The sequence below is a fragment of the Anomaloglossus baeobatrachus genome, chromosome 12 (genome assembly GCF_048569485.1).
Source record: "Anomaloglossus baeobatrachus isolate aAnoBae1 chromosome 12, aAnoBae1.hap1, whole genome shotgun sequence".
In the NCBI taxonomy this organism is placed as follows: domain Eukaryota; kingdom Metazoa; phylum Chordata; class Amphibia; order Anura; family Aromobatidae; genus Anomaloglossus; species Anomaloglossus baeobatrachus.
Genome location: NC_134364.1, coordinates 14768558 through 14792113, shown reverse-complemented (window position 1 = coordinate 14792113; position 23556 = coordinate 14768558). Strand labels below are relative to the sequence as shown.

The following is a 23556-nucleotide window of genomic DNA, read 5'->3' as shown; positions in this document are numbered from 1 at the left end:
TGTGGGCGCTGACGTCGGGCGGCACCCGCGGCCGTCGGTGTGGGCGCTGACGTCGGGCGGGACCCGCGGCCGTCGGTGTGGGCGCTGACGTCGGGCGGACCCGCGGCCGTCGGTGTGGGCGCTGACGTCGGGCGGACCCGCGGCCGTCGGTGTGGGCGCTGACGTCGGGCGGACCCGCGGCCGTCGGTGTGGGCGCTGACGTCGGGCGGACCCGCGGCCGTCGGTGTGGGCGCTGACGTCGGGCGGACCCGCGGCCGTCGGTGTGGGCGCTGACGTCGGGCGGACCCGCGGCCGTCGGTGTGGGGCGCTTGACGTCGGGCGGACCCGCGGCCGTCGGTGTGGGCGCTGACGTCGGGCGGACCCGCGGCCGTCGGTGTGGGCGCTGACGTCGGGCGGACCCGCGGCCGTCGGTGTGGCGCTGACGTCGGGCTGACCCGCGGCCGTCGGTGTGGGCGCTGACGTCGCTTGTTGACATTGGGGCGATCCCCCCCACTTGGACATTCCGTCCATTTCTGGCTCGATCAGCACAGTAAGGACGCAGTGGGGCTTCGGTTTCTCTGATGAATGCGGTTTATACGGCTGCTCCTGGCAGTGATGTCGATATTGATCATTTTTACCAGTTTTCTTTGGAATAGATGAGGCAACCATGAAACCAACTAATACATTTTCTATTTCTCCCCCTCCGCCGCCATCTTTTGGTGCTCGCTGAAGGTATGCTTTGCAGCCTTGTGAGATCGTCCTGGACTGTGGCCACTATCATGATAAAAGCGGGCTGTACGAGCGGCTGTTATCCGAGCTGGAGACGCACTTCACTTCCTGAACGACTGCAACGTTCCCATCGTGTCTAAAGAGCGAGATTCCCTATCCATCTCCAAACAGGTACGAGGAGCGAGTCCGGGATAAGGCAGCACAGGCCGGGGCGGCGGGTAAGACTTGCTGTAGGCTCAGTCTGTGCAGTGTGGAGAGGCAGTCTGCTGTATAGCGATGTGGCTGCTTCTACAGGACTCTGGTATCGTGCAGAGGCAAAGCCACCAGCGCCGTTCACCACCGGTCACAGCCTAATCTTGTCTCCCCTCCCGCCCTAGATCCTCTTGGACTGCTGGGCCGTCCTGCTCGTGCTGGGTCCGTGGTGCGCTGATAAAGTTGCTGGGACCATGGTGCGAGAGCTGCAGAAGTACATAAAACACGAGCAGGAAGATCTGCACCGGAAATTCCTGCTGTTCACCGACACCATCCTGCGGAAGGTGCACGCTCTGTGCGAGGAGCACTTCTCCCCCGCCTCGCTGGACTTGAGGTTCGTCACCCCCAAAGTCATCAAGCTCCTGGAGATCCTGCGCAAGTACAAGCCCTACGAGCGGCAGCAGTTCGAGAGCGTGGAGTGGTACAACAACCGCAACCAGGACAACTACGTGTCGTGGAGCGACTCCGAGGATGAGGACGAGGATGAGGACGAGGAGATAGAGGAGAAAGAGAAGACGGAGACCAACTTCCCCTCCCCGTTCACCAACATCCTGTGCGGGATCATCTTCGTGGAGCGCAGATACACCGCCGTCGTCCTAAACCGGTAATGCTCTACTTCTCTGACCTGGAAGGAACGCCGCGTCGCAGGCGATTGTCCTAGAAATACAAATGAGAATAGATATCACCGAGCAGAAAGGGTTATACCTTGAAAAGATATATTGGTAGGTTATATAGGGTCTGACCTCTGGGACCACCACAATCCTGAGAGTAAAGATGGCTGCACCTTACAGGGGGCTGCACTGTGCCGGTAAAGACTGAAGGGGCTGTACCAGTAATCGTCTCCAGTCCCTTCATTCTCTGGTTTGGATGAAGGCGATGAACGATATTAATTGATGACGTGTCCTCTTGATTGACGGTCGTCACATTGAGGACCCCTCCACGTTTCCGCTGCAGGGGGGGCATTGATGACCCGTCGGGCGCTCGCTCTATTTTTATATATATATATATATATATAATATATATATATATATATATATATATATATATATATATATATATAGTGGATATTTGATGGCGTCCGTGTATGAACTCTCACCGTCCGGAGGGGGCGCTCTAATACCGCGTCACGGCCGCCGTATAACCGAATCTCTCCGACCTCGTCTTGCAGGTTGATTAAGGAGGCCGGGAAGCAGGACCCGGAGCTGGCTTACATTAGCAGCAACTTCATAACTGGCCACGGCATCGGAAAGAACCAGCCCCGAAACAAGCAGATGGAAGTGGAGTTCAGAAAGCAGGAGGAGGTAATGGTCCTGGCAGTGGCGGCCTCCCCCCCCCCGCGCAGCCTCCCGCCCGCGGTCTGCTTTGTGTCTGCTCCCCCCTCCGCGGCCTGGACTCCCTCCAGCCCCAACTGTAATTACGTGCCATTATAGACCCCGAGCCGTCACGTGGTCGGCCCTTATAGGTCGGCTCTGCTTTTTCCTGCAGATTATTGACCCTGACAGCTAAATCGCGCCATTAACTGCCTGTAAGTGAATAGATAGGACCAGCCTAGGACTGGAACGGTCTTCCTGAATGCTAAGCTGCCATGGCAGGGTGTCCGGGGTGGGTCTCAGAGACCCTAATGTCATCTGACGGGGCAATAATTGGAGATACTTTCCTTCCAGCTGCGCACATGGCTTGTTACACGGCAATAGTTTCCACGTAGTGGCCCTAAAGCGCGATGTGGTAATACTCCTGCCAGAAATAAAAAGGTTTCTATTCAATAACTGCAAGCAGAGCTCTTGCAGATGTTACGTTGGCAGCCGCGGGACCCCCAGATCAATAATGCATCATTCTGCGTCTGTTTATTTCGTGGAAACTTATTGCTGGCTAAATTCAGTTTTCCATCTTTCTAATATAAATTAGACGGTTTCCATTCACTGACAGCAAGCGGACATCTTTAAAGTGTAGGCATTAGTAAATCGCGTTACTTTTCATCCTTTCCATATTCTAATGTTGTTTTCCTGCCGATTTTGTTGTCCCCTTTTTAGGTTTTGCGAAAGTTTCGAGCTCATGAAACCAACTTGCTGATCGCTACCAGCATCGTGGAGGAAGGCGTGGACATCCCAAAATGCAACCTGGTGGTCCGCTTCGACCTGCCGACGGAGTACAGGTCCTACGTTCAGTCCAAGGGTCGCGCCCGGGGCCCCCATCTCTAACTACATCATGTTGGCGGACACCGACCGAATAAAAGGATTCGAAGAGGATCTGAAGACTTACAAAGCCATCGAGAAGGTACGGTATCGCCATATCGCGCCTGGCAGTGTGGCACAGCGGCTCGGGGGCTTCACCGTCACTTCCGTTACAGATCCTGCGGAATAAATGCTCCAAGTCCGTGGATTGTGGGGACACCACGTCTGACGCCATTGTGGACGACGATGGCAACGCGATTCGGCAAAGTGATGAGGGCCCGAGGGCAACGCTGAACGACGCCATTGGCCACATTAACCGGTAGGTGCCATCAGCGCTGTGCGGGGGCTGCCCACATTATAGCGAAAGGGCGAAGAGCCTTAACCTGTAGTGCTCCGGATGCCCACACCTGGCGCAGGTGCTTTGGCCAGTGAGGGCACTGGGGAGGGCTCACGTGTCCTGGCGCCGGGGCCGGTGAGGGCACTGGGAGGGCTCACGTGTCCTGGCGCCGGGGCTGGTGAGGGCGTGGTATCCTGGCACCGGGGGGCTCACGTGTCCTGGCACAGGTGCTGGGGCCGGTGAGGGCATGTGGGTGCTGGGGCCGGTGGGGGCTCATGTGTCCTGGTGCTGGGGCCGGTGAGTGCACTGAGAGGGCTCGTGGGTGCTGGGGACGGTGAGGGCTCGTGGGGGCGTGTGTGTCCTGGAACAGGTGCTGGGGGCCGGTGAGGACTCATGTGTCCTGGTGCTGGGGCCGGTGAGGGCTCACGTGTCCTGGTGCAGGTGCTGGGGTCGGTGGGGGCTCACGTGTCCTGGTGCAGGTGCTGGGGCCAGTGGGGGCTCACGTGTCCAGGTGCTGGGGCCGGTGGGGGCTCGCGTGTCCTGGTGCTGGAGCCGGTGAGGGCTCACGTGTTCTGGTGCTGGGGCCGGTGAGGGCTCACTTGTCCTAGTGCAGGTGCTGGGGCCGGTGAGGGCTCACGTGTCCTGGTCCTGGGGCCGGTGAGGGCTCACGTGTCCTGGTGCTGGGGCCGGTGAGGGCTCACGTGTCCTAGTGCAGGTGCTGGGGCCAGTGGGGGCTCACGTGTCCTGGTGCTGGGGCCGGTGAGGGCTCACGTGTCCTAGTGCAGGTGCTGGGGCCGGTGAGGGCTCACGTGTCCTAGTGCAGGTGCTGGGGCCGGTGAGGGCTCACGTGTCCTGGCGCAGGTGCTGGGGCCGGTGGGGGCTCACGTGTCCTGGTGCTGGGGGCCTGTGAGGGCTCACGTGTCCTGGTGCAGGTGCTGGGGCCGGTGGGGGCTCACGTGTCCTGGTCCTGGTGCTGGGGGCCGGTGAGGGCTCACGTGTCCTGGCGCAGGAGCTGGGGTCGGTGGCGGCTCACGTGTCCTGGTGCTGGGGCCTGTGAGGGCTCACGTGTCCTGGCGCAGTTCACACATTGAATGTACAATACATCGGCTGTGTCTCGTCTTTTGCTGCTGTCCCCCGTCACGCTGTCTCCTCTCCGCCCGCAGGTATTGTGCCCGGCTGCCAAGTGATCCGTTCACTCATCTCGCACCAAAGTGTAAGACCCGGGAGGTGCCCGGCGCCCTTTACCAGTCCACCCTTTACCTGCCGATCAACTCCCCGCTCAGAGCCCCCATTGTTGTAAGTACTTGGTAAGAATTTTGTCTGTCTCCGGGACTAGCGGTCTGACCCTTTTAGCGCTGATTTTCTGGGGGACGTTTTGCCTCTGATTTACCCCTCGTCATCCTTTACAGTTTGTTTTTATGCTCTTGTGCAGGGCCCCTCCATGACCGGCGTCCGGCTCGCTGAACGGGCGGTGGCCCTCATATGCTGCGAGATGCTGCACCCAGATCGGTACGTCGGCCGGCCGATATTGTGTGACCTGATACCTGCAGATACTATTGTCCCTATGACAACACTTCCTGAACGCTGTTCTGGGAAATTCAGTGTTATAGTGAAATCACTTGGATCAAATCACCACACACATTAACCCTTTCCTGACATCTGATGTCCACACTTGTTGGGCCCTCGTCTATGGACCGCACTCCGGAGGTGTCGTATACAGCCGGCACATGCACGCTCCACTAAAATACAGGATTAATCTGACCGGGAGGTGTTGGGTGGCGCAGACCCAGATTTGCGGCCGTTAGGGAACCGATCGCGCTGTGGTTGATCGCCGATGGCAGCCATAGGGGCGTCCTGAGGATACGTCCGGGGCACAGGATCTGCAGGCTGCGGCTGTCACATGCGTTTTACAATACTTCATCTATATATCCACGTAGGTGAACTGGACGACCATTTAATGCCAGTCGGGAAGGAAACTGTTAAATACGAGGAGGAGCTCGATCTACACGACGAGGAAGAAACCAACGTCCCAGGGCGCCCCGGCTCCACCAAGAGGCGGCAGTGCTACACCAAGGCGGTACGTCCCCCTCAGACTGGGTATTGGGGGGTATGTGTGATCGCTGCTGGGGGGGGGGCAGTTATTTGGGGTCCTGAGTGTGCTCGGACTGACGCAGAATGATTTACTGACTCCTTACAATCTCCTTTCAGATCCCCGAGTGTCTGCGGAACAGTTACCCGAAGCCGGGCCAGCCATGTTACCTCTACGTGATCGGGATGGTACTGACAACCCCCCTGCCGGACGAACTGAACTTCCGGAGGAGGAAGCTCTACCCTCCCGAAGACTCAACTAGATGCTTCGGCATCCTGACTGCCAAACCCATACCTCAGGTACCCGGGGTTATCACCTTGGTGGCATATGGACATAACTGTACAGGGTGGAGCAGAAGTCGGCTGTGTTACACACCCAGCATCTGCCCGTAACAACAGCGACTGGAAGCCAACTCTGATCGCTGCTGTGTAACTGGATAGACGAGTGTTGTTCTCCGTCTCTTGCAGATCCCACACTTCCCCGTCTACACCCGATCTGGAGAAGTGACCATATCGATCGAGCTGAAGAAGTCGGGGTTTACACTGACGCTGCAGCAGCTGGAGCTGATCACCCCGGCTGCACCAGTACATCTTCTCACACATCCTACGTCTGGAGAAACCTGCACTAGAGTTCAAGCCCCCGGCCGCTGACTCTGCCTACTGCGTTCTACCTCTCAATGTCGGTGAGCGGCCGGCCAGCCCTGCAGGCGGTTATTGCATGTTGTACTTGTTAGATTTCAGCTCCCAAATATTGCATTGGTGGCGGCTTTCTGTACAATTTACAGCTTTTAGTATCCGCTGACGAAGTCTAATGGCTCATAGCATGAGGCTGCACTGCTGGGACTTAATGCTGACCCTACTGGGACTTAATGCTGACCCTACTGGGACTTAATGCTGACCCTACTGGGACTTAATGCTGACCCTACTGGGATTTAATGCTGACCCTACTGGTGGATCACCAGCCATATCATTAGCCTCATCTATATCTGTGTAACCGGTCATTAGGACCTCCTGGTGATGCAGCCTGCGGCTTTGGGCTTGGAGTGTAAGATAAATGGGTGACCCGGCGCCTTTCACCTCTGAAGCGGTACTGTGACAATACGATCCCGCTGGGACATGTTCGTGATACCCGATGATCAGCGCAGCAGGGCTGTGGGGTTGAAACATCATCAGCACCGCATCGGCAGTGAAATGCGTTGTATAACTCCTTTTTTGAGTTTAGAACTTGACTATTTTCCCAAACTCTCAAGGACTTTATCGATGGGCTGTCTAGGATACTGCGGTAATATTGGTCCCCCTGGCGCCCCCATCAATCCTGTACTCTGCTGAATCAGCGCTGATCTGTACAACGCATAGTGCCCATTCTTAGTACTGCAGCTCAGATAACGTTCACTTCAGTGGGAGGTGAGCGGATAAAAACTGCCACTACTCAGTGCATGAAGCTGGTGATTCAGCTCTGCACAGCGGGCAGGTCACCATAATCTATGGCAGGTACAAGCCCCCTCCCCTCTCGTCCCCCCTCTCCTCTCGTCCTCCCCCTCTCCTCTCGTCCCCCCCTCTCCTCTCGTCCCCCCCTCTCGTCCTCTCGTCCCCCCCCTCTCGTCCTCTCGTCCCCCCCTCTCGTCCTCTCGTCCCCCCCCTCTCGTCCTCTCGTCCCCCCCTCTCGTCCTCTTCGTCCCCCCCTCTCGTCCTCTCGTCCCGTCCTCTCGTCCTCTCGTCTCGTCCTCTCGTCCCCCCCTCTCGTCCCCCCCTCTTGTCCTCTCGTCCCCCCTCTCGTCCTCTCGTCCTCCCCTCTCGTCCCCTCGTCCCCCTCCTCTCGTCCCCTCGTCCCCCCTCCTCTCGTCCCCTCCCCCCTCTCGTCCCGTCCTCTCGTCCCGTCCTCTCGTCCCCCCCCTCTCGTCCTCTCCTCTCGTCCTCTCGCCCCCCCCCCATCCTCTCGCCCCCTCGTCGCCCCCCTCCTCTCGTCCCCCCCCCTCTTGTCCCCCCCCCTCGTCCCCCCCCCCTCGTCCTCTCGTCCCCCCCCCTCGTCCTCTCGTCCCCCCCCCTCGTCCTCTCGTCCCCCCCTCTCGTCCCCCCCTCTCGTCCTCTCGTCCCCCCCTCTCGTCCTCTCGTCCCCCCCTCTCGTCCTCTCGTCCCCCCCTCTCGTCCTCTCGTCCCCCCCCTCTCGTCCTCTCGTCCCCCCCCCTCTCGTCCTCTCGTCCCCCCCCCTCTCGTCCTCTCGTCCCCCCTCTCGTCCTCTCGTCCCCCCCTCTCGTCCTCTCGTCCCCCCCTCTCGTCCTCTCGTCCCCCCCCTCTCGTCCTCTCGTCTCGTCCTCTCGTCCCCCCTCTCGTCCCCCCTCTCGTCCTCTCGTCCCCCCCCCCTCGTCTCTCGTCCCCCCCCTCGTCCGCCCCTCGTCCCTCGTCCCCCCTCCTCTCGTCCCCCCTCCTCTCGTCCCCCCCCGCCCCCCCCTCGTCCCCCCCTCTCCCCCCCCTCCTCTCGTCCCCCCCCTCTCCCTCCCCCTCCCCTCGTCCCCCCTCCCCTCGTCCCCCCTCCTCTCGTCCCTCGTCCCCCCTCCTCTCGTCCCCCCTCCTCTCGTCCCCCCTCCCCTCGTCCCCCCTCCTCTCGTCCCCTTGTCCCCCCTCCCCTCGTCCCCCCTCCTCTCGTCCCCTCGTCCCCCCTCCTCTCGTCCCCCCTCCTCTCGTCCCCTCGTCCCCCCTCCTCTCGTCCCCCCTCCTCTCGTCCCCTCGTCCCCCCTCCTCTCGTCCCCCCTCCTCTCGTCCCCCCTCCCCTCGTCCCCCCTCCTCTCGTCCCCTCGTCCCCCCTCCCCTCGTCCCCCCTCCTCTCGTCCCCTCGTCCCCCCTCCTCTCGTCCCCCCTCCTCTCGTCCCCTCGTCCCCCCTCCTCTCGTCCCCCCTCCTCTCGTCCCCCCTCCTCTCGTCCCCCCTCCTCTCGTCCCCCCTCCTCTCGTCCCCCCTCCTCTCGTCCCCCCTCCTCTCGTCCCCCCTCCTCTCGTCCCCCCTCCTCTCGTCCCCCCTCCTCTCGTCCCCCCCTCGTCCCCCCCCCTCCTCTCGTCCCCTCGTCCCCCCTCCTCTCGTCCCCTCGTCCCCCCTCCTCTCGTCCCCCTCGTCCCCCTCCTCTCGTCCCCCCTCCTCTCGTCCCCTCGTCCCCCCTCCTCTCGTCCCCTCGTCCCCCCTCCTCTCGTCCCCCTCGTCCCCCCTCCTCTCGTCCCCTCGTCCCCCCCCTCCTCTCGTCCCTCTCGTCCCCCCCTCCTCTCGTCCCCTCGTCCCCCCTCCTCTCGTCCCCTCGTCCCCCCTCCCCTCGTCCCCCCTCCCCTCGTCCCCCTCCTCTCGTCCCCCCTCCTCTCGTCCCCTCGTCCCCCCTCCTCTCGTCCCCTCGTCCCCCCTCCTCTCGTCCCCTCGTCCCCCCCTCCTCTCGTCCCCTCGTCCCCCCCTCCTCTCGTCCCCTCGTCCCCCCCTCCTCTCGTCCCCTCGTCCCCCCCTCCTCTCGTCCCCTCGTCCCCCCGTCCCCCCTCCTCTTGTCCCCCCTCCTCTCGTCCCCTCGTCCCCCCTCCTCTCGTCCCCCTCCTCTCGTCCCCTCGTCCCCCCCCCTCCTCTCGTCGCCTCGTCCCCCCTCCTCTCGTCCCCTCGTCCCCCCTCCTCTCGTCCCCTCGTCCCCCCCTCCCCTCGTCCCCCCTCCTCTCGTCCCCTCTCCCCCTCCTCTCGTCCCCTCCCCCTCCTCTCGTTACCCCCCACCGCTTAAATGCATATTTAGGTTGTCTCTTCCTTGCATTAGGGTCATTATTCCACAAGGTGTATAGTGTTGGCTCCTCAGGGGCGGGGCTTATAACTGATTTGTACAGATTGACAGTATTTTATGTCCACCTAAATATGTATCTGCAATATATCACCTGTACTCATCCTGTAATCTGATCAAGGATATTTGGGAATCTTTGGGTCCCTGCGTGACTCTGCAGGCTGCCCCCCGTACCTGTGTGACCCCACATAATGCGACTCTGCTTCATCTTCTCCCCTGTAGTTAATGACTGCGGCACTTTGGATATAGATTTTAAGTTTGTGGAAGATATCGAGAAGTCGGAGGCTCGTACCGGCATTCCCAGCTCTCAGTATTCGGCCGAGAATCCTTTCATCTTCAGACTAGAGGATTACCAGGACGCCGTGATCATTCCAAGGTGGGTCCTACAGTGGCCAGGGCCCCGCACATCACTGAGGTCAACGACCGGGGCACAGGGGACATGGTATGGGAAAATCTACAGCTGCTGCGAGATCACAAAGGTTGCCTGGACCGTGATACTGATGGCCTCCCTTAGGAGAGATCATGGCTATCGGATCATGGGGGCGCTGACTCCCGACACTCCCTTTAATCAGCTGTCACCAGGTCCCACGGAACACCACAGCGCCATTCTCTGTAGTGGCCATTCTTGGTACTGCAGCTCAGCTCCTATTGAAATGAATGGAGTTGCAGTACATAGGACGGCCACTACGCGATGCTGGACCTGATCACGTCTGATCGGTGGGTGTGCATCGAGGCCCTGATTTAATGGGACGGGGAGCGGTTGTGTTGTGGGGTCTCTGCTGTAGCTGATGATCTGCTGCCGTCACCACGTCCCTGCGCTTTGTGACCCCCCCCCCCCATAACGTGAACCCTAATCTCACTTTTTCTTTTTGTTTCCTCCCTCCACTTGGCAGATATCGCAACTTCGACCAGCCTCATCGGTTCTACGTGGCTGACGTATACACTGACCTGACTCCGCTCAGTAAATTCCCATCCCCCGAATACGAAACGTTCGCCGAATATTACAAGACGAAGTACAACCTCGATCTGACGAACCTCAACCAGCCGCTCCTGGACGTCGACCACACCTCGTCCCGGTAGGTAAAAGGCACGTGGCTCGTAACGCGGAGCGCTCTGTGGCTGATGGGCCTCATCCTCCATCCGCTTAGGATATTTGTTATTATTGCTGTCACCATTCCTGTTGACGTTCAGACCCTACATCTATTTCACGTCACGTGACTTCCGGTATCGGCCGGTGAGTAAATGTTTACCACCGATGCCGTTATAAATGGCGCTGTCGCATATTGACAGCGCCATTTAAGGGGTTAAACTGCACAAGCAGATAACGATTCTGCTCGTGCCTGGCAGGCACGCATCTCAGCTGTATAAATCAACCGAGATGTGCGCCGATCGCGGCAAGCTGCCGGCAGCAGACCGCGGGCAGTAACACTATGACCGCTAGGACGTAATATTACTGCCCCCGGTCGTTAAGGGGTTAAACACTGAACCCATTGCCTGTGATAAGAGGAGCGCAAGGAAGAATTGTAAAAGCTGTAGTTGTCTATGACGGAGGATGTTTCCATTCAATGGCAGCAATGAGGTTAGTGAAAGTGGGGCCAATCTTCACTACGCTGTGCAGAATAACCGGATTCCTCCCCCTTAGACTGAACCTGCTGACCCCGCGGCACCTGAACCAGAAGGGGAAGGCGCTTCCATTAAGCAGCGCAGAAAAACGGAAAGCCAAGTGGGAAAGTTTACAGAACAAGCAGGTAGGTGTCCGCGCGGTTCCCGGAGAGCTGCAGACCATCGCCTCCTGTGAACGCCTCTCCACTCTTGTGTTTGGCAGATCCTGGTTCCAGAGCTTTGTGCGATTCATCCCATCCCGGCGTCGCTGTGGAGGAAGGCGGTGTGCCTGCCCAGCATCCTGTACCGCATGCACTGTCTGCTGACCGCCGAGGAGCTGAGGGCCCAGACTGCCATCGATGCGGGCGTCGGGGTCCAGGCCCTTCCCGAGGACTTCCGGTAAGATCCGTTCATCTTCACACAGTGCTGTATACCACCTAATGCTCTGGGATAAGACTTCCAGCAACTGTAGCACATCGGGGTGCGAGGTCTCACTGCACGGGGCCACCGCCGGTCATGGCTGGGTGAGTGTCATGGCCACCTTCTACCCAGACAGCCGTGCCTCGCACAACACCTCCCATCCAGGGAGTTCTGCAGCTCTACCTGGGGATAGACCAGATTTTTCGTTTTTATTTATTTATTTTTTTAACCATAAGATTTTCATTTACAGATTGTGTCAAATATTATATCATAAAGACAATAAATTAAGATGCACCAAATTATAAAACAGGCAGTGTTGGAGTAGGGCAATGCTGCAGGCGCTGCGGTGGGAACTGTGCTGGCTGCGGGCACCATGATGGCTGTGTGGAGCAGGGTGGTGCAGCGGGTGTCCCAGATGCACTGTCGGTGGTGCAGGCTTCAAAGAAATGGCGCCTGGAGTCGGCGCATGTGCAGATTAAGCTTTTGGCTCAATGACAAGCAGAGATCTCATCTGCGCATGTGCCACCTTCAGGTGCCATTTCCTTAACTCTGCTGCTGGTAAACCAGTGGGCTGGAGACGGCGCATGTGTAGATGAGATCTTTAGCTGAGAGCTCCATCTGCACACGCACCGACTCCGGGTGCCATTATTTGAAGCCTGCACCATCGACAGTGCATCTGGGACACCCTCCGCACCTTCCTGCTCCACACAGCTCCCCCCGCAGCCTGCACGGCCCTCCCCCCCCGCAGCCTGCACGGCCCTCCCCCCCCCACAGCCTGCACGGCTCCCTCCCCCCCCCCCCCCCCCCGCAGCCTGCACGCCGCGCAGCCTGCACACGCGTCCCCCCACCGCAGCCTGCACGCCCCCCCCCCCCCTTCGCCGCAGGCAGCACGGCTTTCATTCTCTTCCTCTTGGTAAGCTGCATTCGCATTTTAAGACGCATTCCTCATTTTCCTCCCAATTTTTGGGAGGAAAAGTGCCTCTTCTAATTCGAAATCTGTGGTATTTCTAATATCAGATTGGTGCGACTCTTTCCAACCAAAGGCCCAGTTCATTATTTCCTGGTGGGCACAGCACCATACATTTGGTATTACAGCTCAGTCCCAGGCCACTATTGATGGTGCCATGCTGGCTTAAATTATGACAATGGGGCGCTGTGTAGAGCATTGTGAGCCCTCCGATCAGCATATAAGGGGGAAAGTTGGAGCCCCATGATCTGATATTGATAGGCCATCAGTTTTGTAGAGATGAAACACCCCTTTAATATGTTTCTCCAGTGCCCCTCGCTTTGATAAGGAGGAGAGTGTCACTGGTGCATGATATCTGCTGGCGATGCAGGCGTCCTGGTGCAGGCGTCCTGGTGCATGATATCTACTGGCGATGCAGGCGTCCTGGTGCATGATATCTACTGGCGATGCAGGTGTCCTGGTGCATGATATCTGCTGGCGATGCAGGCGTCCTGGTGCAGGTGTCCTGGTGCATGATATCTGCCGGCGATGCAGGCGTCCTGGTGCAGGTGTCCTGGTGCATGATATCTGCCGGCAATGCAGGCGTCCTGGTGCAGGCGGTCCTGGTGCAGGCGGTCCTGGTGCAGGCGGTCCTGGTGCAGGCGGTCCTGGTGCAGGCGGTCCTGGTGCCGGCGGTCCTGGTGCCGGCGGTCCTGGTGCCGGCGGCGAGGGGCACCGGTGAACCCCTTTAATGTCTCCAGGTCTGTTACCGCAGCATCTAGTTCAGTATATATCCACTGATGCATTGTTACAAATTTCAGCTGTGAGGGAATGACTAGGTCCAGCTGCTAAATAAAAACGAATAGTGAAAGGTGTTAGATGACAGCAGCACTTTGGGGTCACCATTTTCCCCACTATTTTCCCTCTTTTGCAGATATCCCAATTTGGATTTTGGATGGAAAAGGTCCATCGATAGCAAAACGTTCATCTCGAGCCTCAACCCCTCGACGTCCGACCCAGCAGCTGCGATCCCCGAGCACGGGGCCAAACTGGAGGCCCCTGCAGAAACCCGTGACCAAATGTCTGTGAAGTGTCCGGCGCCCCCCAGCAGCCCCCAAGTGTCGGCCGTTCCGGGAGCGATCATCGACGTCTCTTGTAACGGTCTCTCTAATGGCGACGTTTGCCCCGAGACGCGATTGACTTGCTGCAAACAACTACCTGCTCAATCCTCTACCTCATTAACCCTGGAGACTTTACCTAACGAGACCCAACCCGCGGCCAACAGCGAATGTACTGTGAGTGACCATAACAAACCTACCTCAGGCGGGAGCCCCGGACCCCCGGCCAGCACAGACGCAGCTGCAAAGTGTGAACACGGGACCACCCAAGGGATCTTGTCAAAGACTCTGGGGCCGAACCCCGGTCTTATCCTGCAGGCTCTCACCTTGTCCAACGCCAGCGACGGCTTCAATCTGGAGCGGCTGGAAATGTTGGGCGACTCCTTCCTGAAGCACGCCATCACCACCTACCTGTACTGCACCTACCCCGACGCCCATGAGGGCCGACTGTCCTATATGAGAAGCAAAAAGGTGGGTGCAATCCCCCTGAAATGACGCGACTCTGCAAAGTAATCTTATTACATAGTCTCCTGCGGTCACGTGCGGCTCTCGTGCCACTAACACTTCTTGTAAGGTTTGTGGCAGAGCAATGATTTCCAAACTTGTAATTGCTGTAACCGTTCCATACTGACCGAATACTTCTCAGAGCTGAGGGTTTGCTACATTTATGTGTGGTGTGGAGGGTAATTGGAAAAGCAGCAGCGCAGGTCTGGGCTGCACTGATAGTTAGGCTATGTGTCCACGGGACAATGTACCCGCTGAAATCCCGCAGATTAATCTGGATTTCTTCATCGTTCCTTATGGGAGACCCAGACCATGGGTGTATAGCTTCTGCCTCCGGAGGACACACAAAGTACTACACTAAAAGTGTAGCTCCTCCCTCCGAGCATATACACCCCCTGGATGACAAATCTAACCAGTTCAATGCTTTGTGTTCAGGAGGTCACACACACACATGCATTCTCATCTGATTTTTGATTTCAAAGATTTGGAAGAAAAGCGGGTCCAGTCTGGACTCCCGGCATGTCCCTTCTCACCCCACTGTGTCGGCGGTGCTGTTAAGGTTGACTTTACAAGGCTGGAGCCTTCACATGCCGCGCTCCTTCACCATCCCCTGAGGCTCTGGCTTGAAGTGGGAGCCATCACGGTTCTCTATGCTTTGCAGGAGACCGGTCTCCATCCGCAGCCCTGTCAGGATCCTGCCGGACGGAGCGCTCACCCCCCCCAGGGACCTGGCCCTGCGTCTCATAAGCTAAGTATTGAGACGTTATTCAGGGGTCCCTTGTACATTTATTGTGGGGAGAGTGTGTTTCTTCGGCGCTCCATTGGGAGACCCAGACGATTGGGTGTATAGTACTGCCTCCGGAGGCCACACAAAGCATTACACTAAAAAGTGTAAGGCCCCTCCCCTTCTGGCTATACACCCCCAGTGGGATCACTGGCTCACCAGTTTTCTGCTTTGTGCGAAGGAGGTCAGACATCCACGCATAGCTCCACTGTTTAGTCAGCAGCAGCTGCTGACTATGTCGGATGGAAGAAAAGAGGGCCCATACTAGGGCCCCCAGCATGCTCCCTTCTCACCCCACTTTATGTCGGCGGTGTTTGTTAAGGTTGAGGTACCCATTGTGGGTACGGAGGCTGGAGCCCACATGCTGTTTTCCTTCCCCATCCCCCTGAGGGGCTCTGAGGAAGTGGGATCTTACCGGCCCCCAAGCCCTGAGGCCGGGCTCCATCCACAGACCCATGGAACCTGCTGGATACGGAGCTAGGTACCGTTCAGGGACAAGGCCCTGCGACATTCAGGTACTCTGTGTCCCAAACAGGCCGCGCACATTCCAGACTTGCTGGGTGTGCTAGTGCGCCGGGGACAGTAGCGCTGCGCGCTGGGGTTACAGTCACTACAGTTTTTCTGAGTGACTTTATGTGTTGGGGACTGCCGCGCCGGCCGCCCCTGGAGCGGCGGCGCGGCTGCGACTTGTAGTGCGCCGGGGACTTAGCGCTGACCGTGCTTTTACGACGGCGTCGCTTATAAATTTAGTCCCCGGCTTCTGCGGCCTAGCTCCGCTTCGTTCCCGCCCCCACCCTGTCAATCAGGGCAAGGGAGAGACGCTGTACGATTACTCAGCGCCGAGGGCTGGAGTCTTATTTACATGCTCCAGCCCTCTCACTGAGCACAGGGGGACGCAGGTTTCCCGCTCTTTGTCTGCACACGCCCAGGGCCCGCCCCTCTCCATAGGACGCCGGCAGCCATTCCTACATGCAGTCTGGCTGGAGAACGGACACAGGCTCTGGGAGACCCAGACAAGGGATTTCTGGCGACCACACACCCGCGTTAAGCGGGCGGTAAGCAGCACTTTAGTGCTGGCCCCACTAGTGCCACAGTGTTATTTTGGTGTACCTTTTTTCTCTATACCATATATATATGTATATATATATTGCACTGTAAGGTCGCTTCTTGGCTGTATACCCTATCTTGCTCTGAGGAGACGACAACATGTCATCCGCAAAACGCAAGGGTGCCAAGACACAGGCTGTAAGCGCTGCTTGTGCCGCTTGTGGGGCTGATCTACCGGCAGGTTACAATGACCCCCATTGTGTGCAATGTTCGGTCCCCTGTGCCACTTCGTCAGCCGGAGTCTATGGTGGTAGTGGCCCAGGCAGAGTCGCCGGTGAACCCTGTCCCGGTGACGGGGACAGAGTTTGCAGTTTTTGCTGACAAGATATCTGTCACTATGACAAAGATACTAGAGACCTTGCAGGCCAGGCCAGTTACTCAGACCATGGACACTGCTGCGGCAACGTTCCCCGGTCCCCCTCAGTTGGAGTTAATCCGTGATTCAAGGGGGGTCCCAGGCATCTCAGCCTGACGGCTCTGATTCAGATGACAGTCCCAGGCAGCCTAAGCGAGCTCGCTGGGAGAGACCCTCCACGTCATCACGCGGATCAGGGTCTCAGCGAGAAGAGTCTCTACATGATGAGACAGAGGAGGGTGATCAGGAGTCTAATCCTGAAACCGCTCTCAATCTGGATACTCCTGATGGTGACGCCATGGTAAATGACCTTATAGCGGCCATCAATAGTCTATTGGAAATTTCTCCCCCTGCCCTTTCTGCAGAGGAGGCAGCTGCACAGCAGGAGAAGTTCCATTTCAGGTATCCCAAGCGTAAACTGAGTACTTTCTTCGGCGCTCCATTGGGAGACCCAGACGATTGGGTGTATAGCACTGCCTCCGGAGGCCACACAAAGCAATTACACTAAAAAGTGTAAGGCCCCTCCCCTTCTGGCTATACACCCCCAGTGGGATCACTGGCTCACCAGTTTTCTGCTTTGTGCGAAGGAGGTCAGACATCCACGCATAGCTCCACTGTTTAGTCAGCAGTAGCTGCTGACTCTATCGGATGGAAGAAAAGAGGGCCCATACTAGGGCCCCCAGCATGCTCCCTTCTCACCCCACTTGTGGTTTGTAAGGTTGAGGTACCCATTGCGGGTACGGAGGCTGGAGCCCACATGCTGTTTTCCTTCCCCATCCCCCTGAGGGGCTCTGTGGAAGTGGGATCTTACCGGCCCCCAAACCCTGAGGCCGAGCTCCATCCACAGACCCAGAGACCCTGCTGGAGGAGCTGAGTACAGTCAGGGACAAGGCCCTGCAACGTTCAGGTACTCTGTGTCCCCGCACAGACAGGCCACGCACACTCCAGGCTTGCTGGGTGTGCTAGTGCGCCGGGGGCACTAGCGCTGCGCGCTCGGGTTAGAGTCACTGCAGCTTAGCTGAGTGATTTTATGTCTTGGGAACTACCGCGCCGACCGCTCCGGGAGCGGCGGCGCCGCTGGGACTTGTAGTGCGCCGGGGACTCGCGCTGCCCGAGCTTTTACGGCGGCAGCGCTCATAAATCTAGTCCCCCGCTTTTGCGGCCTAGCTCTGCTTCGTTCCCGCCCCCACCCTGTCAATCAGGGAAAGGGAGAGACGCTGTTCTATAGCCAGCGCCGAGGGCTGGAGTCTTATTTACATACTCCAGCCCTCTCACTGGGCACAGTGGGGACGCAAGTTTCCCGCTCTTGGTCTCAACACGCCCAGGGCCCGCCCCTCTCCACAGGACGCCGGCAGCCATTCCTGCATGCAGTCTGGCTGGAGAACGGACACAGGCTCTGGGGGACTCAGACAAGGGACTCTGGCGACCACACACCCACGTTTATGCGGGCGGTAAGCTGCACATAAGTGCTGGCCCCACTAGTGCCACAGTGTTATTTGGTGCATTTTTTCCCTGTACCATATTTATTTATATTGCACTGTACAGTCGCTTCTTGGCTTATACCCTCATTGCTCTGAGGAGACAACAACATGTCATCCGCAAAACGCAAGGGTGCCAAGGCACAGGCGGTATGCACTGCTTGTGCCGCATGTGGGGCTAATCTACCGGCAGGTTCCAATGACCCCCATTGTGTGCAATGTTCGGTCCCTGTGCCACTTCGTCAGCCAGAGTCTATGGTAGTAGTGGCCCAGGCAGAGACGCCTGTGAACCCTGCCCCGGTGACGGGGACAGAATTTGCAGTTTTTGCTGATAAGATGTCTGTGACTATGACAAAAATCCTGGAAACCTTGCAGTCCAGGCCAGTTTTTCAGACCATGGACACTGCTGTGTCTATGCTCCCCGGTCCCCCTCAGTTGGAACTAATCCGTACTTCAAGGGGGTCCCAGGCATCACAGGCTGAAGACTCTGACTCGGATGACAGTCCCAGGCAGCCTAAGCGGGCTCGCTGGGAAAGACCCTCGCCGTCATCACACTGGTCAGGGTCTCAGCGAGACGAGGCTCTGTATGAGACAGAGGTGGGTGATCAGGAGTCTAATCCTGACACCGCTCTCAATCTAGATACCCCTGATGGTGACGCTATGGTAAATGACCTTATAGCGGCCATCAATAGACTGTTGGATATTTCTCCCCCAGCCCCTTCAGCAGAGGAGGCAGCAGCACAGCAGGAGAAGTTCCATTTCCGGTATCCTAAGCCTAAATTGAGTACTTTTCTGGACCACTCTGACTTCAGAGAATCAGTCCAGAAACATCATGCTTATCCAGATAAGCGTTTCTCCAAACGTCTTAAGGATACACGTTATCCCTTTCCCCCTGACGTGGTCAAACGCTGGACCCAGTGTCCAAAGGTGGACCCCCCTATCTCCAGGCTTGCGGCTGGATCCATAGTTGCAGTGGAGGATGGGGCTTCACTTAAAGATGCCAATGACAGACAGATGGACCTTTGGTTAAAGTCTGTCTATGAAGCTATCGGCGCGTCGTTTGCTCCAGCATTCGCGGCCGTGTGGGCACTCCAAGCTATTTCAGCTGGCTTGGCACAAGTGGACTCTATCATACGTCCAGCAGTGCCGCGAGTAGCGTCCCTAACCTCGCAAATGTCTGCGTTTGCGACTTACGCTATCAACGCTGTCCTGGACTCTACGAGCCGTACCTCAATGGCGTCTGCCAACTCTGTGGTTTTGCGCAGAGCCTTGTGGTTAAAGGAATGGAAAGCAGATTCTGCTTCCAAGAAATGTTTAACCAGCTTGCCACTATCTGGAGACAGACTGTTTGGTGAGCAATTGGCTGAGATCATTAAACAGTCCAAGGGTAAGGACTCCTCCTTACCCCAGCCCAGATCGAGCAAACCTCAACAGAGGAAGTGGCAGTCGAGGTTTCGGTCCTTTCGAGGCTCCGGCAAGACCCAATTCTCCTCGTCCAAAGGGACTCAGAAGGAGCAAAGGAGCTCAGATTCCTGGCGGGCTCATTCACGCCCCAAGAAAACAACCGGAGGAACCGCTTCCAAGGCGGCTGCCTCATGACTTTCGGCCTCATCCCTCCGCATCCTCGGTCGGTGGCAGGCTCTCCCGCTTTTGCGACATTTGGCTGCCACAGGTCAAAGACCGGTGGGTAGCAGACATTTTGTCTCACGGGTACAGGATAGAATTCAGTTCTCATCCTCCGCCTCGGTTCTTCAGAACCTCCCCACATCCCGACCGAGCAAATGCCCTTCTGCAGGCGGTGTGCTCACTAAGAGCAGAAGGAGTGGTGATCCCTGTTCCTCTGCAGGAACAAGGGCAAGGTTTTTACTCCAATCTCTTCGTGGTTCCAAAAAAGGACGGCTCGTTCCGTCCTGTTCTGGACCTAAAGCTGCTCAACAAGCATGTGAATGCCAGGCGGTTCCGGATGGAATCCCTCCGCTCAGTCATTGCCTCAATGTCTCAAGGAGATTTCCTTGCATCAATAGACATCAAAGATGCTTATCTCCACGTGCCGATTGCTACAGAGCACCAACGTTTTCTACGTTTCGTGATAGGAGACGACCATCTCCAGTTCGTAGCTCTGCCATTTGGTCTGGCGACAGCCCCACGGGTTTTCACCAAGGTCATGGCGGCAGTGGTAGCAGTCTTGCATTCTCAGGGACATTCCGTGATCCCTTATTTAGACGATCTACTTGTCAAAGCACCCTCTCAAGAGGCATGCCAACACAGCCTGAATGTTGCGCTGGAGACTCTCCAGACTTTCGGGTGGATCATCAACTTTTCAAAGTCAAACCTGGCACCGACTCAATCACTAACGTATCTTGGCATGGAGTTTCATACTCTCTCAGCGATAGTGAAGCTTCCGCTGGACAAGCAGCGGTCTCTACGGACAGGGGTGCAGTCTCTCCTTCAGGGTCAGTCGCACCCCTTAAGGCGCCTCATGCACTTCCTAGGGAAGATGGTGGCAGCAATGGAGGCAGTCCCGTTCGCGCAGTTTCATCTGCGTCCACTTCAATGGGACATTCTCCGCCAATGGGACGGGAAGACAACTTCCCTGGACAGGAAAGTCTCCCTTTCTCAGACGGCCAAGGACTCTCTGCAATGGTGGCTTCTTCCCACCTCATTATCACAGGGAAGATCATTCCTACCCCCATCCTGGGCAGTGGTCACGACAGACGCGAGTCTGTCAGGGTGGGGAGCAGTTTTTCTCCACCACAGGGCTCAAGGGACGTGGACTCAGCAGGAATCCACCCTTCAGATCAATGTTCTGGAGATCAGGGCAGTGTATCTTGCCCTATTAGCCTTCCAGCAGTGGCTGGAAGGAAAACAGATCCGAATTCAGTCGGACAACTCCACAGCGGTGGCATACATCAACCACCAAGGAGGGACACGCAGTCGGCAAGCCTTCCAGGAAGTCAGGCGGATTCTGATGTGGGTAGAGGAAAGAGCATCCTCCATATCAGCAGTTCACATCCCGGGCGTAGAAAACTGAGAAGCAGACTTCCTCAGTCGCCAGGGCATGGACGCAGGGGAATGGTCCCTTCACCCGGACGTGTTTCAGGAAATCTGCCGCCGCTGGGGGGTGCCGGACGTCGACCTAATGGCGTCTCGGCACAACAACAAGGTCCCGACCTTCATAGCGCGGTCTCGCGATCAAAGAGCTCTGGCGGCAGACGCCCTAGTGCAAGATTGGTCGCAGTTCCGGCTCCCTTATGTGTTTCCACCTCTGGCACTCTTGCCCAGAGTGTTACGCAAGATCAGATCCGATTGCGGCCGCGTCATACTCGTCGCCCCAGACTGGCCGAGGAGGTCGTGGTACCCGGATCTGTGGCATCTCACGGTCGGCCAACCGTGGGCACTACCAGACCGTCCAGACTTACTGTCCCAAGGGCCGTTTTTCCATCGGAATTCTGCGGCCCTGAACCTGACTGTGTGGCCATTGAGTCCTGGATCCTAGCGTCTTCAGGATTATCCCAAGGGGTCGTGGCCACCATGAGACAGGCTAGGAAGTCCACTTCTGCTAAGATCTACCACAGAACGTGGAAGATTTTCTTATCCTGGTGCTCTGCACAAGGAGTATCTCCCTGGCCATTCACGTTACCTGTCTTTCTTTCCTTCCTGCAATATGGGTTGGAAAAGGGCTTGTCGCTCGGCTCCCTTAAAGGGCAAGTCTCAGCACTATCCGTGTTTTTTCAGAAGCGTCTAGCACGACTTTCTCAGGTGCGCACGTTCCTGCAGGGGGTTTGTCATATCGTACCTCCGTACAGGCGGCCGTTAGATCCGTGGGATCTAAACAAGGTCCTTGTTGCTCTCCAGAAGCCGCCCTTCGAGCCTCTGAGGGATGTGTCACTTTCTCGACTCTCACAGAAAGTGGCCTTTTTGGTAGCGGTCACGTCTCTTCGGAGAGTGTCCGAACTAGCAGCGCTGTCATCCAAGGCTCCTTTCCTGGTGTTCCACCAGGACAAGGTAGTGCTGCGCCCCATTCAGGAGTTTCTCCCTAAGGTGGTATCCTCTTTTCATCTTAATCAGGATATCTTTTTGCCTTCGTTTTGTCCTCATGCAGTTCATCGGTATGAAAAGGATTTACATTTGTTGGATCTGGTGAGAGCACTCAGAATCTACATTTCCCGCACGGCGCCCCTGCGCCGCTCGGATGCACTCTTTGTCCTTGTCGCTGGTAAGCGCAAAGGGTCGCAGGCTTCCAAAGCCACTCTGGCTCGATGGATCAAAGAACCAATTCTTGAAGCCTACCGTTCTGCTGGGCTTCCGGTTCCAACAGGGCTGAAGGCCCATTCTACCAGAGCCGTGGGTGCGTCCTGGGCATTACGACACCAGGCTACGGCTCAACAGGTGTGCCAGGCAGCTACCTGGTCGAGTCTGCACACTTTCACCAAACATTATCAGGTGCATACCTATGCTTCGGCGGACGCCAGCCTAGGTAGAAGAGTCCTGCAGGCGGCAGTTGCCTCCCCGTAGGGGAGGGCTGTCGTTGCAGCTCTAACATGAGGTATTTCTTTACCCACCCAGGGACAGCTTTTGGACGTCCCAATCGTCTGGGTCTCCCAATGGAGCGCCGAAGAAGAAGGGAATTTTGTTACTTACCGTAAATTCCTTTTCTTCTAGCTCCTATTGGGAGACCCAGCACCCGCCCTGTTGTCCTTCGGGATTTTTGGTTGTTTTTCGGGTACACATGTTGTTCATGTTGAATGGTTTTCAGTTCTCCGACGTTACTTCGGAGTGAATTTGTTTAAACCAGTTATTGGCTTTCCTCCTTCTTGCTTTTGCACTAAAACTGGTGAGCCAGTGATCCCACTGGGGGTGTATAGCCAGAAGGGGAGGGGCCTTACACTTTTTAGTGTAATTGCTTTGTGTGGCCTCCGGAGGCAGTGCTATACACCCCAATCGTCTGGGTCTCCCAATAGGAGCTAGAAGAAAAGGAATTTACGGTAAGTAACAAAATTCCCTTCTTTGTCACTTTGCTGTGATTTCCGGCCGGTTCTCTTGTTTTCTTCGGCGCTCCATTGGGAGACCCAGACGATTGGGTGTATAGCACTGCCTCCGGAGGCCACACAAAGCATTACACTAAAAAGTGTAAGGCCCCTCCCCTTCTGGCTATACACCCCCAGTGGGATCACTGGCTCACCAGTTTTCTGCTTTGTGCGAAGGAGGTCAGACATCCACGCATAGCTCCACTGTTTAGTCAGCAGCAGCTGCTGACTATGTCGGATGGAAGAAAAGAGGGCCCATACTAGGGCCCCCAGCATGCTCCCTTCTCACCCCACTTGCGGTTTGTAAGGTTGAGGTACCCATTGCGGGTACGGAGGCGGGAGCCCACATGCTGTTTTCCTTCCCCATCCCCCTGAGGGGCTCTGAGGAAGTGGGATCTTACCGGCCTCCAAGCCCTGAGGCCGGGCTCCGTCCACAGACCCATTGAACCTGCTGGATAAGGAGCCGGGGTACCGTTCAGGGACAAGGCCCTGCAACATTCAGGTACTCTGTGTCCCCCTATGGACTGGCCGCGCACACTCCAGACTTGCTGGGTGTGCTAGTGCGCCGGGGACAGTAGCGCTGCGCGCTGGGGTTTGAGTCACTGCAGCTTGGCTGAGTGACTTTGTGTTGGGAACTACCGCGCCGGCCGCTCCGGGAGCGGCGGCGCGGCTGGGACTTGTAGTGCGCCGGGGACTTAGCGCCGGCCGTGCTTTTACGACGGCGGCGCTTATAAATCTAGTCCCCGGCTTTTGCGGCCTAGCTCCGCTTCGTTCCCGCCCCCTCCCTGTCAATCAGGGAAGGGGACAGACGTTGTGCAATCGTCAGCGCCGAGGGCTGGAGCCTTATTTACATGCTCCAGCCCTCTC

The 23556-nt window shown here is 57.3% G+C and overlaps 1 protein-coding gene across 1 annotated transcript in view; it reads left to right on the top strand.

Annotated features, from left to right (window-relative positions):
* Positions 1 to 789: 789 nt before the first annotated feature.
* Positions 790 to 23556, top strand: part of DICER1 (dicer 1, ribonuclease III) — a 60853-nt gene continuing 38086 nt past the window's right edge. Inside the window, 16 exon segments of the mRNA XM_075330639.1 lie at positions 790 to 879; positions 1086 to 1564; positions 2129 to 2261; positions 2991 to 3234; positions 3308 to 3450; positions 4632 to 4764; positions 4901 to 4985; positions 5406 to 5545; positions 5677 to 5856; positions 6025 to 6129; positions 6131 to 6239; positions 9571 to 9724; positions 10242 to 10424; positions 10991 to 11096; positions 11174 to 11349; positions 13251 to 13905. Of these exon segments, the coding sequence (XP_075186754.1) occupies positions 3166 to 3234; positions 3308 to 3450; positions 4632 to 4764; positions 4901 to 4985; positions 5406 to 5545; positions 5677 to 5856; positions 6025 to 6129; positions 6131 to 6239; positions 9571 to 9724; positions 10242 to 10424; positions 10991 to 11096; positions 11174 to 11349; positions 13251 to 13905 (2238 nt within the window). The 5' untranslated portion in view covers positions 790 to 879; positions 1086 to 1564; positions 2129 to 2261; positions 2991 to 3165.